General features: G+C 43.1%; 1 protein-coding gene across 2 annotated transcripts in view; it reads right to left on the bottom strand.

Annotated features, from left to right (window-relative positions):
- Positions 1-17,460, bottom strand: part of LOC110507622 (delta and Notch-like epidermal growth factor-related receptor) — a 68,137-nt gene that overhangs the window by 2,748 nt on the left and 47,929 nt on the right. For both annotated transcript variants that reach the window (XM_036965222.2, XM_090224524.1), the window contains exons 6-9: positions 16,930-17,083; positions 15,993-16,106; positions 4,791-5,021; positions 397-519 (exon numbers count right to left, since the gene is read on the bottom strand). In XM_036965222.2, the coding sequence (XP_036821117.1) occupies positions 397-519; positions 4,791-5,021; positions 15,993-16,106; positions 16,930-17,083 (622 nt within the window). The remainder of the gene's footprint in view (positions 1-396; positions 520-4,790; positions 5,022-15,992; positions 16,107-16,929; positions 17,084-17,460) is intronic.

Below are 17,460 nucleotides of genomic sequence, written 5' to 3'. Positions count from 1 at the left end.
TCAAACACTTTAAGCATTTGCTTTAGCCTGTCTGGAGTGCCAGGAGGGCTGTGTTCGCACTTTTAGGACTTTTGTATTGGCTCATTGCAACAGGCAAGCTCATTAAAAGGACAGCATAAATATTTGAAATTATTACAAATAGTATTTGAATCCAGGTCTGCTTTAAACATGACAGTTTACACCAACACCACACTATCTCACAATTTACTACACATTCTGTAGACAACACATAATCACTTATATGGACACATTCATAATACAGGCTGTATAAACTCATCGAATTAGCATACATATTGCAGCATCAGCATCATCACACAATCCCACCCCAGGATAACATACTTAAAACTGTCCCCGTTGAGTCACATTGGATAGAAATCAATACACACACACCCCTACCTTCATACTGGGGAGTGCAGGCACATTCGTAAGCGTTGATGAGGTCTCTGCAGGTAGCAGAGTTCTGGCAGGGGGCTGACAGACACTCGTTGTATTCTTCCTCACAGTACAGACCATGGTACCCTGGGAGACACACCACACACACATAAAGTCACACTGTCTTTGATCATAATATTAGATGACAGTTCAAGTAATAATTATGTTTAGACATCACTAACGAGAAGATCAGGGTGATAGACTCCTCAGCACACATCATTTTTTTATGAGGGGGAGTTAAGTGGTTTAATGTACCTTTATTTATATATAGAGATGATCACTTAGATGGAACAAGCAAAACCTTGTGGATGTTACATCCACAGACATCTTATTGAATTAATTATAGATGCAATTCTATGGTTACGTCGATATAGCCATGATTCAGCCGTGACTGTTAGTGATGTCTTATATGCAGTACACTCCAGTTACCACTAGGTGGCAGGTTTGCACTGGGACAGAACTGTGGGTCTTGGTGTTTTTCCCTATAAAAGAAGCAGTATGAGCCCAAGGTCAGAACACAGAGATTGACAGAATCTCAAAGTTGATGTAGGACATTGTGTTCTTTCTTCAGAGCTTACAAGCAGAAGCTACCGTACTGAGTATAGACATGTCAGTAAGTGTAATGCATGCGTGAGTGTGTGTCGGGCTGTGTGTGTGTGTGTCTGGCTTTCTGCTGGTGTGTGCATGTGTTTGTCGTACACCATGAGAGGATACATTTACATACAAAGTAAGCCTTGATAAATGCCAGAGGTTCTCATAAAAAATCCAGTGAAATGTCAAGTGCCTTTCCCAGACTCCCAGACCCATATCCTCTGGCTAGTCTGACTCTGCTCTGCCTGATAGGGATACAGGGAGCCTGGGATCCACTAGAGTATATATCAGATCCCTCACAGCCTCCTCTCCTCGTAGAGGACGCAGACACCAGCTGGCATATTGATGAACAGGAGAAAAGGTCAATTGTATCCTTAAACGAGTCTGATTGCAAATCACCAATGACATCATTCCCGTTAGATGGGGGGCTGTCTGAATGGAGATGTGTGATTGGATGGCATCTGCCCAACTAGTGTAGTCAAACAATGGTTGCAGACAGACAATGGTCTGGAAGGAAGCGCAAAGCAACTGTCTCACCTAATAAAAAGAGATCCTAATAAAAATCAACCAGATGACTGAGTAGAGGGAGAGGGAAATGAGGTGAGGAAGAGATGGAGAGAAGAGAGGAGGACAGAGAGAGGGACAGAAAGGCAAAGAGAGAAATAGATGAAGAGAAATGGAGAACAGAGAATAGGTTAGCGTGAAAGGTGAAAAGAGATATGTGTGAATATACCGTGTGATATGTGGGAACATACTATGTGATATTATGTGTGCATATACTGTGTGATATTGTTTGTGAATATACTGTGTGAACATACTGTGTGAACATACTGTGTGATATCATGTGGGAATGTACTGTGTGATATCATGTGGGAATATACTGTGTGAACATACTGTGTGATATTATGTGTGAACATACTGTGTGAAAATACTGTGTGAATATACTGTGTGAATATACTGTATGGACATACTGTGTGAACATACTGTGTGATATTATGTATGAACATACTGTGTGATATTATGTATGAACATACTGTGTGAATATACTGTCTGTGCATTTGGAAAGTATTCAGACCCCTTCCCTTTTCCAAATTTAGAAATGTTACAGTCTTAATCTAAAATGTATTACATTTTTAAAACATCTTCACCAATCTACACACAATACCGATAATGAATTTTTAGCAAAGCAAAAATACCTCATTTACATAAGTATTCAGAACCTTTGCTATGGGACTTGAGCTCAGGTGCATCTGTCCCGACTTCCACCGAAGTCGGTTTCTCTCCTTGTTCGGGCAGCGCTCGGCATCGCTGGTCTTCTAGCCATCACTTATAGCCAAGTTTATGTGCACATTTTTTCTGGTGCCCGACGGGTTTTGTACCCATTTGTTTGTTGTTCTGGTTTCCAGTGATTTTATGAATAAAACTGCTCCGTTGATTACCCAGTTTTGCTCTCCTGCGCCTGACTTCCCTGCCGCCAGTTACGCACTCCCTAACAGCATGTTTCCATTGATCATCCTTGAGATGTTTCTAAAACTTGATTGGAGTCCACCTGTGGTAAATTCAATTGATTGGACATGATTTGGAAAGGCACACACCTATCTATATAAAGTCCCACAGTTGACAGTGCATGTCAGAGCAAAAACCAAGCCATTAGGTTGAAGGAATTGTCCATAGAGCTCTGAGACAGGATTGTGTCGAGTCACAGATCTGAGGAAGGGTAACAAAACATTTCTGCAGCATTGAAGGTCCCCAAGAACACAGTGGTGTCCATCATTCTTAAATGTAACCACCAAGACTCTTCCTAGAGCTGGCTACCCGGCCAAACTGAGCAATCGGGGGAGAAGGGCCTTGGTCAGGGATGTGACCAAGAACCCGACGGTCACTCTAACAGAGCTCCAGAGTTCCTCTGTGGAGATGGGAGAACCTTCCAGAATGCCAACCATCTCCGCAGCACTCCACCAATCAGGCCTTTATGGCTGAATGCCAGATGGAAGCCACTCCTCTGCAAAAGGCACATGACAGCTCGCTTGGAGTTTGCCAAAAGGCACCTAAGGACTTTCAGACCATGAAAAACAAGATTCTCTGGTCTGATGAAACCAAGCTTGAACTCTTTGGTTTGAATGCCAAGCCTCACATCTGGAGGAAACGTAGCACCATCCCTACGGTGAAGCATGGTGGTGGCAGTATCATGCTGTGGGGATGTTTTTCAGCGGCAGGGACTGGGAGACTAGTCAGGATCGAGACAAAGATGAACGGAGCAAAGTACAAAGAGATCCTTGATGAAAACCTGCTCCAGAGTGGACAGGACCTCAGACTTGGGCGAGGTTCACCTTCCAACAGGACAACAACCCTAAGCACACAGCTAAGACAACACAGGAGTCTCTGAATGTCCTTGAGTGGCCCGGCCAGAGCCCGGACCTGAACGAACGTCTCTGGAGAGACCTGAAAATAGCTGTGCAATGACGCTCCCCATCCAACCTGACAGAGCTTGAGAGGATCTGCAGAGAAGAATGGGAGAAACTCCCCAAGTGCAGGTGTGCCAAGCATGTTGCTTCATACCCAAGAAGACTCAAGGCTGTAATCGCTGCCAAAGGTGCTTCAACAAAGGGTCTGAATACTTATGTAAATGTAATAGTTTTTTATTTTTACTAAATAAATAAAAATCAGTTTTTGCCTTGTCATTATGAGGTATTGTGTATAGAGGGGGAAAAAAAACTATTTAATCAATTTTAGAATAAGGCTGTAACATAACAAAATGTGGAAAAAGTGAAGGGATCTGAATACCTTCCGAATGCATTGGTACAGTATATATGGGAATGAATATACTGTACCAATGCAAGATCTGAGGTTGTTTCAATGAGAGAACAAATAACATAACGCAATGGTATGAGACAATAATATACTAATAAGAGTATGAACACAGTGAGAAGTATCTGGCTACAGAGGACAGTCTGAATGGATAGTGTGTCCCCAAAGGAACTATTTTAAGTGAAGTGATCTAAAATGGTGGAATTGGGTTGTTTCTGTAAAAAAAAAAAGCTATTACTAATTTAGAGTGTCTCTCACTCCCATCTCCATCCAACCTAAGATGGCAAATTACATCAAAATGAAAACTGAAAGGCAGAAAGATATATAAAGGGAACTCTAGGACAGACTGATAGGGAGGAGCAGCAGCAGTCTGTCACACTGTGTTGATTCTTCTACTGATAGGGTCGTTCTCCTGCAGTCACACCCAGACCTGGGCTTAAATACTATTTGATATATTTCCAATATTACTACCATTTGTTTAAGCCTGCCTGGAGTGCCAAATGGGCGGGGTTTGCAATTTTGCAACTATTCTATTGGTTCCCTTGTACCAGGCAAGCTCAAACAAGCCCAGCTAAAGTAATTGACATGATTTCAAATAGTATTTGAACCCAGGTCTGGTCACACAGCTGGGTAATTGCTGAATAAGGGATAATGATTTGTCATCATTCCACACCATTAATCTGAGCATGGAGCCATAAAAACCAGTGGCACTGTGTCTGCATCAATGATACCACTGGGTGGGTTGGGGAATGGGTTGTGGAATAGCGAGTAGTAACAATGCTAATTTAAGATGCTGTATGTTACATGTGACAGGTTCACTGTTATATCATATGTATTGTGGGAGAATCAATCTGTTAGCTAGTTTTACAGCTCATCTTTAGTGTGGGTAATGGGAGGTGGATCAGATTACCCCCCATACTAACACACGCTCGCTCGCACGCAGACACAGAATGGCTCACCTGGGACACACAGACACCTGAAGCTAGTGCCCACACTGCGGCAAATCCCGTGGGCACAGGGGTTGAGGGCACAGAAGTCCACCAACTGGGCACAGGTCGGGCCGGTAAAGCCGGCGGCACAGCTGCAGCCAAAGCCCAGGCCGGGACCCTGGGGAAAGCAGCTCCCGTTGTTGTGGCAGGGGCTGGAGGCACATGGGTCCACCCTCTGTTCACACATACTGCCCTGATACCCTGAGAGAGATGAAGGGAGAAAAAGAGTGAGCGAGAGAGAGAGTGGAGGGGGTTGGCATCTAGTCTGGTGGCAGGAATGCTGTGGGGTTCTGGGAGTGTGAAGGACCCCATTGTGGGTGTTGAGGTGGCTCTGTGGACTCACTGGGATGTAGTTTTGTCTTCACACATACACAAACCTGTCCCCAGTCTCCCACCCACAAACAAACAGGCACTGTTCTTCAACGCAAGCCAGCAAGCACATACTTAAAGACATGCTCTGGTACTTTGGCGACTAGTAAGTATTTTTTAAACCTCCTGCTTTGGGCTGGACGTGTCCATGTGTAGTTCATACATGCACAATCTATGAGAAAGAAAGAAAATAATCTGTCTGAGACACACACAGAAACACAGCGACTCCAGCAGATTATTCCTCCCTCTCTAAGGTGACAGTGAGATAATGTCCATCAGTCTGGGTGATCCTGAGTCCTCCCTGCATCAGGTAAATGAATCAGCAGACCCTATCTTCATCAGCCCAATGAACTACACACACTTACACAATCACTGACACAATCAACATGCTCCTGGGTTATATTGACTATAACACACACACAGGCCACACACATACATAGGCTGACACAAACACTCACATAAATGCTCACACACACACACAGTCTCTTCACAATAATGCAGTCTCCTCTCTGCGCTACCATGGCGATGATCCTGATAAAAACACCATTCTCCTGAGGAGGGAGGGAGAACAGAGGGGAGGGTGGAGAGAGGGGAGGAGGGAAGCGGCAAGGAGGGCACCTTGAGAGTGGCAGAGATTGTGGCAGCGATTACAGAAGGTGTGACAAAGTGGAGGTTTGATTGAGGGTGACCTCAATTTCTGATCAGTCTTTCTCATAAGAGCATCAGGGTGTAGAAGGCTAGTGGGAGTAGAAAAGCCAGGTCAAACCAGGCAGACTGGAGAATTAGTCGGGAGATACATTCAATACCAGTCACTAGGGGCAACGTGAGCGCGTGTTACCATCGAGCAGGTTCACGGCTTGCTAGCACGTTGTGGATGGAGATAGAGGACTTAAAAGGTCCCGAAGAAAAAAGGTTAGAATGACTAAAATATCACAATATTTTGGGGGATAGAAATGCTCACAATTTTAGAAAAATGACTCTCTCATGGCCAACTACCAGGAAGTTTGAAAAGACACGCTGAGAGGGCAGGGAGCTTATAGTCATGAGCTTGCCTTGACTTACAGCTCTTTGAAATGCCTGTCAAGAAACTTGGACGCAGTGAGCAGTAAAATCATCTCAAGCTAATTTGGTGATACGCAATTAACTCAAACTACATTAAAATTGCATCACTAGCTAGGTTTCCATCCAATTGGCGACAAATTATCATGAGAATATTTGTTTTAAATTACCAGTGGTGTGCTTCCACCAAACAGACTTGTTGCAGAGAATAATCAGTATGAGGACATAGTGAACACACAAAGACATGTTTCACTTAGGTTTTCATGTACCGGATCAAAATCTACAGTTCAATATGTTTTCCACTCTACCGATAGTTTTCAGAAAAACTGTTGCTTTAAATAGCAAATGTGCCTACTCTGGTCTGGGCACCTGCGCTCTAGCCAACAGCTCGCAGATACAGTGCAGGTAGACTGTGTGAGTACAGTAGGCTAGTCTACATGATGAGATTATTATGGATAAGAAGGAAAATATTTGTGTTTGTCAAATGGCAGTCAAGCATCGATCATTTCACCAGAATAAGATCCTCGATATTTATTGGAAAGGAGCATCAAGATCACCATGCACTTTCACCACCCTGTCATCATAACTAATAACATCTGTAGACTAATAAACTGCATGGATTCCGAGTCTTAGTGGGAGGACCACAGACCATATCATCACGTGACTCTAAGTTTACTTCAATACAGCGGCGAAAAAAAATAAAAACACACATTATATGAGAGATTTTGTTTTTAACACATGAAAGAGCTTGTCTTTATGTCTTTTGGGGGGGGGGGGGGGCTTGCCTGTTATTTTGCCATTAATACATGTCACATGTCATTGTTTGCAAACAATGTAAAAATATATATATATTACACACACACACACACACACACACACACACATAATTGAGTTAATAAAGCTGTGTACAAACAGGCAGCTCCAAAATGCAGGTGTTACAGCCTAGCTCAGTGCTTTCTGTGGTGGTGGGGCAGATCAGCAGAAAATAGGAGCATTGTACCGTGATTGGCTCAGCATTGAACCGTGATTGGCTCAGTGTTCTGTCACTCATGGGGACACTACATCACCCGCCTTTAATAAGGGTAGACATCAAGAATGTGAGCCCTTTGTGTGCTGCCATCGAGTTACATTAGAAGTGCCCTTCCAAGAAGGCTCAAGGTCATTGGCCACAGATAAAATTACGTCAAATCTACAGTAGCTTTGATTGGACTGATCAAGTCAACATCTTACTTTCAAAATCTTAGCTAGCAGTCATCATCATAAATCAAGACGACAATCAACTGGAAAATCCTTTTTAATCTTTGTCATATGAAGAGAAATAATGAAGAGAAATTATAGATAAAACGTATCGGTGCTCATCGACCATAAACATTACACAAGTTGGAAATCGCAAAGTGAGTTGTTTGGAAGGAATCGGTGACAGTAGCTAACCGCAAGCATATCAACTGGGAAGTCAGACTGGGAAAATACGTTTTGAACAGTCATCCAACTCGGAACTGTAAATCTTTGATGACAATTTTCCAACAAAGGACGGCCTCGCACAACAAGGCGAGTCCAAAAATGTATTGTATGCTGCTGCATAAATGATGTAATATGCCAGGGAGATATGGTCAGCCATATAAGCTGGGGTTTTTTAAAGGCAGTAAACGAGGCTGAATGAACTGTTTCGCTGCCAGACAAGGCTCCGCTGATAGCCAGCAGTGGTAAGGATTCACTCTATGGTGCTGGAAAGAAAGCTATGTTGTTGGGACAGCTTTATGTAGGACCTAACAGTTTGTGGGCACCACTTGTCACCATTATAGTGCAATTCATGTTGTGTTGTGGCTTTGCTGGCATGCATTTTGCCCCACCAAGATTTACATGCTAAAATCACCACTGCTTCGATCTACAGTGCCTTGCGAAAGTATTCGGCCCCCTTGAACTTTGCGACCTTTTGCCACATTTCAGGCTTCAAACATAAAGATATAAAACTGTATTTTTTTGTGAAGAATCAACAACAAGTGGGACAATCATGAAGTGGAACAACATTTATTGGATATTTAAAACTTTTTTAACAAATCAAAAACTGAAAAATTGGCCGTGCAAAATTATTCAGCCCCCTTAAGTTAATACTTTGTAGCGCCACCTTTTGCTGTGATTACAGCTGTAAGTCGCTTGGGGTATGTCTCTATCAGTTTTGCACATCGAGAGACTGACATTTTTTCCCATTCCTCCTTGCAAAACAGCTCGAGCTCAATGAGGTTGGACGGAGAGCATTTGTGAACAGCAGTTTTCAGTTCTTTCCACAGATTCTCGATTGGATTCAGGTCTGGACTTTGACTTGGCCATTCTAACACCTGGATATGTTTATTTTTGAACCATTCCATTGTAGATTTTGCTTTTTGTTTTGGATCATTGTCTTGTTGGAAGACAAATCTCCGTCCCAGTCTCAGGTCTTTTGCAGACTCCATCAGGTTCTCTTCCAGAATGGTCCTGTATTTGGCTCCATCCATCTTCCCATCAATTTTAACCATCTTCCCTGTCCCTGCTGAAGAAAAGCAGGCCCAATCCATGATGCTGCCACCACCATGTTTGACAGTGGGGATGGTGTGTTCAGCTGTGTTGCTTTTACGCCAAACATAACATTTTGCATTGTTGCCAAAAAGTTCAATTTTGGTGTCATCTGACCAGAGCACCTTCTTCCACATGTTTGGTGTGTCTCCCAGGTGGCTTGTGGCAAACTTTAAATTACACTTTTTATGGATATCTTTAAGAAATTGCTTTCTTCTTGCCACTCTTCCATAAAGGCCAGATTTGTGCAATATATGATTGTTGTCCTATGGACAGAGTCTCCCACCTCAGCTGTAGATCTCTGCAGTTCATCCAGAGTGATCATGGGCCTCTTGGCTGCATCTCTGATCAGTCTTCTCCTTGTATGAGCTGAAAGTTTAGAGGGACGGCCAGGTCTTGGTAGATTTGCAGTGGTCTGATACTCCTTCCATTTCAATATTATCGCTTGCACAGTGCTCCTTGGGATGTTTAAAGCTTGGGAAATCTTTTTGTATCCAAATCCGGCTTTAAACTTCTTCACAACAGTATCTCGGACCTGCCTGGTGTGTTCCTTGTTCTTCATGATGCTCTCTGCGCTTTTAACGGACCCCTGAGACTATCACAGTGCAGGTGCATTTATACGGAGACTTGATTACACACAGGTGGATTGTATTTATCATCATTAGTCATTTAGGTCAACATTGGATCATTCAGAGATCCTCACTGAACTTCTGGAGAGAGTTTGCTGCACTGAAAGTAAAGGGGCTGAATAATTTTGCACGCCCAATTTTTCAGTTTTTGATTTGTTAAAAAAGTTTGAAATATCCAATAAATGTCATTCCACTTCATGATTGTGTCCCACTTGTTGTTGATTCTTCACAAAAAAATACAGTTTTATATCTTTATGTTTGAAGCCTGAAATGTGGCAAAAGGTCGCAAAGTTCAAGGGGGCCGAATATTTTCGCAAGGCACTGTATATTTGCGCATAAAGGCATTTCCACCACCATTTCTCACATAGTTCATTTTACAGACACAAAGAGATCCCACCATGTCAACCAAACAAATTATCTGTCTCCATTTATAGAATTGTACCGAAACTTCCTGTTTCCATCACAGCTGTCATGATTTTCTTTCATATGGTATGACTTTACCTGTATAAAAACTGTGGTTGGAAACATGAGTTTTGAACGACCCTTCCCGCTCTTTTGTTCCGTGCTGGCTGAAGTCCTAGCTAGCCAGTAACTAGCTAACACCAGACACAGATGAAGTCCTAGCTAGCCAGTAACTAGCTAACACCAGACACAGATGAAGACCTAGCTAACACCAGACACAAATGAAGTCCTAGCTAGCCAGTAACTAGCTAACACCAGACACAGATGAAGTCCTAGCTAGCCAGTAACTAGCTAACACCAGACACAGATGAAGACCTAGCTAACACCAGACACAGATGAAGTCCTAGCTAGCCAGTAACTAGCTAACACCAGACACAGATGAAGACCTAGCTAGGCAGTAACTAGCTAACACCAGACACAGATGAAGTCCTAGCTAGCCAGTAACTAGCTAACACCAGACACAGATGAAGACCTAGCTAGGCAGTAACTAGCTAACACCAGAAACAGATGAAGTCCTAGCTAGCCAGTAACTAGCTAACACCAGACACAGATGAAGACCTAGCTAACACCAGACACAGATGAAGTCCTAGCTAGCCAGTAACTAGCTAACACCAGACACAGATGAAGACCTAGCTAGCCAGTAACTAGCTAACACCAGACACAGATGAAGACCTAGCTAACACCAGACACAGATGAAGTCCTAGCTAGCCAGTAACTAGCTAACACCAGACACAGATGAAGTCCTAGCTAGCCAGTAACTAGCTAACACCAGACACAGATGAAAGGGGAGACATATACTGTAAGTATCTTCACCATGGATGAAGTGTAAAAATGTAATTATACTGCATTTGCTGACACGCTACAGTCAAATGTTGTACAAGGCAGTACTTATCTAAACTAGGTAAGAGAGTATTATGTTACCATTGGTGTATTAACATGAGTTAGGGTCACCTGAATCCAAGTGTTTGACATGGGGGAGGGGATTAGTAACATTATGATCAAAACTCATCAACGTAGAAGAAAGTCATTTTTCATACTTTGATTTGGGTTTTATTCAAATATCATCCAATTTCATGAAAAACATGATTTTGAATGTTCATGGCTTTTAAACTGCGTTCTACAACTCAGAGGATTGTGGGTTCAATCACATTGCTAGGCACTCATTGTTATGTTTTCCTACTTTAACCCTATCCCAAACCTCAACCGTAGCCCGTCGGAATGAATGATTAAACGTTATTGTCGAGTTTTGACTTTGATCACTACCCCTATATGTTTACACACAGACATATAGACACCCAACCGCACATCATCTCAGGTGTAGTAGAAAAGGTGACATGACAAGAGGTAAAGAAAAGATGGAGGTAAAGGTGCCAAAAAGGAGGATGTGAAGATAGGAAGGAGGGAAATCACAGCTCGATTCCTTTATCTCTGTAGCAAGATAAGTCTGCACTGCACAGTTTTCACACCCTGCTGCATGGTGGCATTTGCCTTGGGCCTTGTTGTCAGGGAGATTGGCTCAGTGTCTGAGCATCAGGACCCCATCTCTCAATTAAATTATATTCAAGGGGCTTAATTGGCATGGGAGACATATGTTAACATTGCCAAAGCAAGTGAAGTAGAGAATATACAAAAGTGAAAGAAACAATACAAATGAACACTAAACATTACACTCACAGAAGTTCCAAAAGAATAGACATTACAAATGTCATATTATGAATATATACAGTGTTGTTACGATGTGCAAATGGTTAAAGTACAAATGGGAAAATAAACATAAATATGGGTTGTATTTACAATGGTGTTTGTTCTTCACTGGTTGCACTTTTCTTGTGGCAACAGGTCACAAATCTTGCGATGGCACACTTATTTCACCTAGTAGATATGGGAGTTTATCTAAATCAGTTTTGTTTTCAAATCCGTGTCATCCATGATCCGTGTCATCTGAGGGAAATATGCGTCTCTAATATGGTCATACATTTGACAGGAGGTTAGGAAGTGCAGCTCAGTTTCCACCTCATTTTGTGGGCAGTGTGCACATAGCCTGTCTTCTCTTGAGAGCCAGGTCAGCCTACAGCGGCCTTTCTCAATAGCAAGGCTACGCTCACTGAGTCTGTACATAGTCAAAGCTTTCCTTAAGTTTGGGTCAGTCACAATGGTCAGGTATTATGCCACTGTGTACTCTCTATTTAGGGCCAAATAGCATTCTAGTTTGTTCAGTTTTTTTGTTAATTCTTTCCAATATGTCAAGTAATTATCTTTTCTCATGATTTAGTTGGGTCTAATTGTGTTGATGTCCTGGGGCTCTGTTTGTGAACAAAGCCCCAGGACCAGCTTGATTAGGAGACTCTTCTGCAGGTTCGGCCTAATTCTGCTCTGCATGCATTATTTGGTGTTTTACGTTGTACACAGAGGATTTTTTTGCAGAATTCTGCATGCAGTCTCAATTTGGTGTTTGTTCCATTTTGTGAATTCTTGGTTGGTGAGCAGACCCCAGACATCACAACCATAAAGGGCAATGGGTTCTATAACTGATTCAAGTATTTTTAGCCAGATCCTAATTGGCATGTCAACTTTTATGCTCCTTTTGATGGCATAGAAGGCTCTTCTTGCCTTGTCTCTCAGATCGTTCACATCTTTGTGGAAGTTGCCTGTGGCGCTGATGTTTAGGCCAAGGTGTACAGTTGAAGTCGCAGGTTTACATACACTTAGGATGGAGTCATTAAAACTATTTTTTCAACTACTCCACAAATTTCTTTAACAAACTCTAGTTTTGGCAAGTCGGTCAGGACATCTACTTTGTGCATGACACAAGTCATTTTTCCAACAATTGTTTACAGACAGATTATTTCACTGTATCACAATTCCAGTGGGTCAGAAGTTTACATACACTAAGTTGACTGTGCCTTTAAACAGCTTGGAAAATTCCAGAAAATTACGCCATGGCTTTAGAAGCTTCTGATAGGCTAATTGATATAATTTGAGTCCATTGGAGGTGTACCTGTGGATGTATTTCAAGCAGGCAGGAGCAATGAGCCAAAATTCACCCAACTTATTGTGGGAAGCTTGTGGAAGGCTACCCGAAACGTTTGACCCAAGTTAAACAATTTAAAGGCAATGCTACCAAATACTAATTGAGTGTATGTAAACTTCTGACCCACTGGGAATGTGATAAAAGAAAGAAAAGCTGAAATAAATAACTAATATTTTTCTGACATTTCCCATTTAAAATATAGTGATGATCCTAATTGACCCAAGACAGGGAATTTTTACTAGGATTAAATGTCAGGAATTGTAAAATTTAGTTTAAATGCATTTGGCCAAGGTGTATGTAAACTTCCGACTTCAACTGTATATGGTTGTTTGCATGCTCTAGGGCAACGGTGTCTAGATGGAATTTGGAGTCCTGGCGACTGGACCTTTTCGGAACACAATTATTTTGGTCTTACTGAGATTTACTGTCATGGCCCAGGTATGGCAGAATCCCCCCCACCTCGGATCATGCTGACAACTCTCCCCAAGACAAAGCTCATAATTCGCTATGACACAGGGGGTATGGGTCAGAAAGCATGATAAAGACACACACAACAGTGCACGCATTCACACAAACAGAGAGGACCCCCCTCCTCTCCACCACACACACACTTTACCAAGCCTGCACACTAAACCAGATTCCCAGGAGAGCTCTGATATGAAAGGAGAGCAGCTTTAGCAGAGCAGCTGTACTCCAATAGAGTTAGGAGTCTAAATATAGCACCTCCAGCCCTCCTGTTCCTCACTGGAGACAGTGCCAGTCCCAGAGCTGAGAGAGAGAGAGACCTCAGAGGACAGACCGAGAGCTAGGAGGACTGCTGGGAGCAACCTCCTCAAGAGGCTCTGGCTGTGTCTGAAATGGTGCCCATATATCATCGAGCAGATCGCTCAAGATTGACTTTGAAATTGGACGTCTGTCCATGTCCTGAGGACGTCAATCCCATGACTCTGAATCCGATTGCGCAGTCGATCCCAGTGTTAGACACTCATTTTCTACAGTCTGGTTTTAGCCCTATCCCAAACCTTAACCCTTAACCCAATCATTCAGAATGGATGCCTAAAGTTAATGTGTTAACCCTACCCCAACCCTTATTTTCAAGATGTGACATTTGGAGAAACGTGGATAAAAGTCTGAATCTGAAGTCAAATTGGTAAAACCATCAGATATTGTTGCTTTCCTAATAAAGTGCACTACTTTTGGCCAGGGCTCAAAGCCGCTCTGTCATCTGACATGATTGGTCATGAATGGACATGACACCTAATAACCCAACTTGTCATGTTTATGATACTGCTCTGCTATCAAACTACTACTAGTACAAACTACAGGCCTGCTCACCTGCCATTTGCCTTCAGCAGTGGAATTTGATGACCATAAGCCGTGATTCTGCTATGCTTGTCTCTGCTATTGTCGTCATCCATCACTTTATGCACAGCCAAACGAAACGCACTGCATGCGTCTCCGGAGACAGTGATAGTTAAAGAGAGGATCTAGAGTAAAGATACTTGTAATTTCTTTTCCAAATAAATAAGAGAGACAGTCGAGGTAAATTAACAACAGTACAAGAGTGTGTTTTCCTCACGAACACACCATAATTCCAGGTCGGTCATCTCATTAGCACTTCATAACGTCTCTGTACTAAGAGGTATGCTACAAAGCAGGATCAATTAGTTAGTCAGCTAACCTTGATAAGCAACCAGAAATAACTATTGATTTTATAGCTAATTTAAAAAGTTAAACTTACATGACATAACATATGTCTATTTGTCTGTCAATTTAATTAGACCATGCCCATTTAAAGCTTATCTTTCTACAAAATAAAAAGTTATCAGAATATGTAGACAAGTTAGTTGGCCAACTCCATAATCCTGCTTTGTAGAATACAACTCCGCTATACTGCTGCCCTCACATCCACCTGCCAGAAAACAACAAGAAAACAACTGTGAACCCTAACACATTCTTGACGTCTCTCCTGCTCAGTCTCTCACGACTGGATGGGAATCAGATGGACAGGAGTCTGCTGCTTGGATTCTGGAGTTGTCCGCTCCCACTCCTAGTGTGTTTGTGTATATACAGAGGTAGAGGTGAGGCAAGGTGCCTCCTCTTCACCCTCCACTGGCTGATTGCGGTCACCTGCAGTCACATGTTCATTCGAGAATGTGATAGGCTAATTGCCATGAAACCCAGTAGAAAGGCTTCAAATGGCAGGATTACCTAACGAGCCTGTTCAATATTTAGTCTCTCTCTCTCACACACCTCCTTGTTGCACTAATTACCAAGTGCTGAAGCAGTTTCCACCCCCATTGTTGCACCACAACCATGATCTTTCTGTGAAAACAACCAAAGGAAAAAAACTGCTGTGGATGGATAAAAAAAATTCTGGTCAGCGTTGGCGTTCGTCCAACAGTGTAAGATGAATAATTTAATCCGAGTTGCATTGTTAGCAAGACTGTGGATCAGAACTCAGTGACCGCAGGGAATTGTACCTGAAATGTACCATATTTTTTGGACCAGGTTTTACATTCATACCTCTGTTGTATTATTAATGTGTTTGAAGAGGATTATTCCGGAATGGTTTCCCATGGCAGTGTCTGTGTGTGTGTGCGTATTTATAAAAAGCGTGGATTGGCATGCCCTTATTTAGGAGTACTGTGTTTGTCAGAATTTAGTTTTAGCGGGCGTAGATTTCCCATGTGGGGCAGAGAGCCGGTCGTTAGGGCTAGGAGGACTAATTAGACTAGTGGAGGAAGGTTTAAATTAAGCAACGGTCTGGCACAGATAAACACCGAGTAGGCACAGAAACGAACGGCAGCGGAACTAGGATATCCTCACACACATATTCAGACACACACACAGGACAGTCCAACACACACACACACATACAACCAGCTAATGAGGCTCTGAATTTATTTTTTTTTTTAACAATGTGGTGTTGTGCAGTACATCCTTGCTATTGTTCATTGCTGTGGATCTGTACATGTTATGGTAATAGATGGTCTGCACTCAGAGCATTGCTGTGCTATTGGTACTGTGGTACCTACTACCCTCAGGGCAGAGTTATGATAAAGTACCTACCCTCAGGGCAGTAGCACCTGGGTCCAGCCAGGCTGCTGGAGCAGGTAGCCCCGTTCCTGCAGGGCTGAGACAGGCAGTGGTCCACCTGCAACTGGCAAAGACCACCCTCGAACCCTGGAGCACACAGACGAAACACAGTGTCACATAGCATTAAACCTGGACACACACAGAAGGAGCCAAACATACACCTGCAACTCTTACGCACTGACATGCAAACCATCCAACTATCGCTATAACAAGAACACACACAGAAAAACAAATGTACGCAACACACACACAGGCCACCCTATGTCTCACACTTCCCCATGACTGTCCATCTTCATTAGCTCATCAGGTCAATTCAAAACAGAACACTCACTCTTCCAAGAACAAGTCAAGTCCTGCATCTAGCCAATTACCCCCAACCTTACTACCCATCAATCATGTAGTGCGGCCTCCACATTGCTCTAGATGAGCCTGTGAGAACCCACTGCCCTCAGTCTGTCTGTCAGGCAGGCATACCACCACAGTCCTGTAATCACTCTTCTCTAATAAGATGTGGCTGGCCATCAACAACAGCTCCAGCCTCTGCTTCTATAACAAGGCAATTATCCTCTCAGGTGGCTCAAAGCTGCCCTCACTGGTCCGGGCCCCAAATATATCTAATTGACAAGTTGAAAGGGTGCACTCTTCTCTGCGTCCCCTATTTCATTTGGAGACACTCACACACGCAGGCCTCAGGAGATTGGTGGTGCCTTAATTGAGGAAAACAGACTTGTGGTAATGACTGGAGCGGAATAGGTGGAATGGCATCAAATACACCAAACACATGGCTTGCAGGTGTTTGATGCCATTCTCTTTGCTCCATTCTGGCCATTACTATGAGCTGTTCTCCCCTCAGCAGCCTCCTGTGATGCATGCACATACGCATGTACACACACAAACACACAGTAGTTACCTGGAGGGCAGATACAAGTGAAGTTGCGGCCCTCGTCCCCCTGCCTCAGGTCACTACAGATGGCGTAGTTCTGGCAGGGCTTGAGGTGGCAGGCATCAAACTCCTCACAGAAGATTCCAGAGTAACCATTCTCACACTCACAGAAGAAGGTGCTCTGGAGGTCAGAGGGGTCACTGTCACACACTGACTGACTAAAGGTACCAAAACTAGTGCCAGTTTCTCCCAAACACATGACCTGACCAGGATAAACTCATGGCTCTATATGTGACTAGTATAGGGGTTCATGTGATGAGAAGAAAAACTGATGAGACTGAATGGTCAGATAACATTGTGGAACATAATGCTCAACACTTTGTCTATCACTGGGATGGTTCTGGTTACTGGGGCTCCATGCGGCTCAATTGAGATGTCCCTGGGATTCTCTATTGTTAGTCCTCTAAACCCCACCGATGCCCGTTTCCTCCCAGCTCCCCAAAGTGTGGTGTGCTAAATCACCCTCTAACACTGCACCTGTAGGCGGGAGGGAAAGCG

Source organism: Oncorhynchus mykiss, chromosome 27, assembly GCF_057628025.1.
Source record: "Oncorhynchus mykiss isolate SJ-2025 chromosome 27, ASM5762802v1, whole genome shotgun sequence".
Lineage (NCBI taxonomy): Eukaryota > Metazoa > Chordata > Actinopteri > Salmoniformes > Salmonidae > Oncorhynchus > Oncorhynchus mykiss.
The sequence above is the reverse complement of the archived record's forward strand: the minus strand, read 5'-3'. Positions and strand labels throughout refer to the sequence as shown.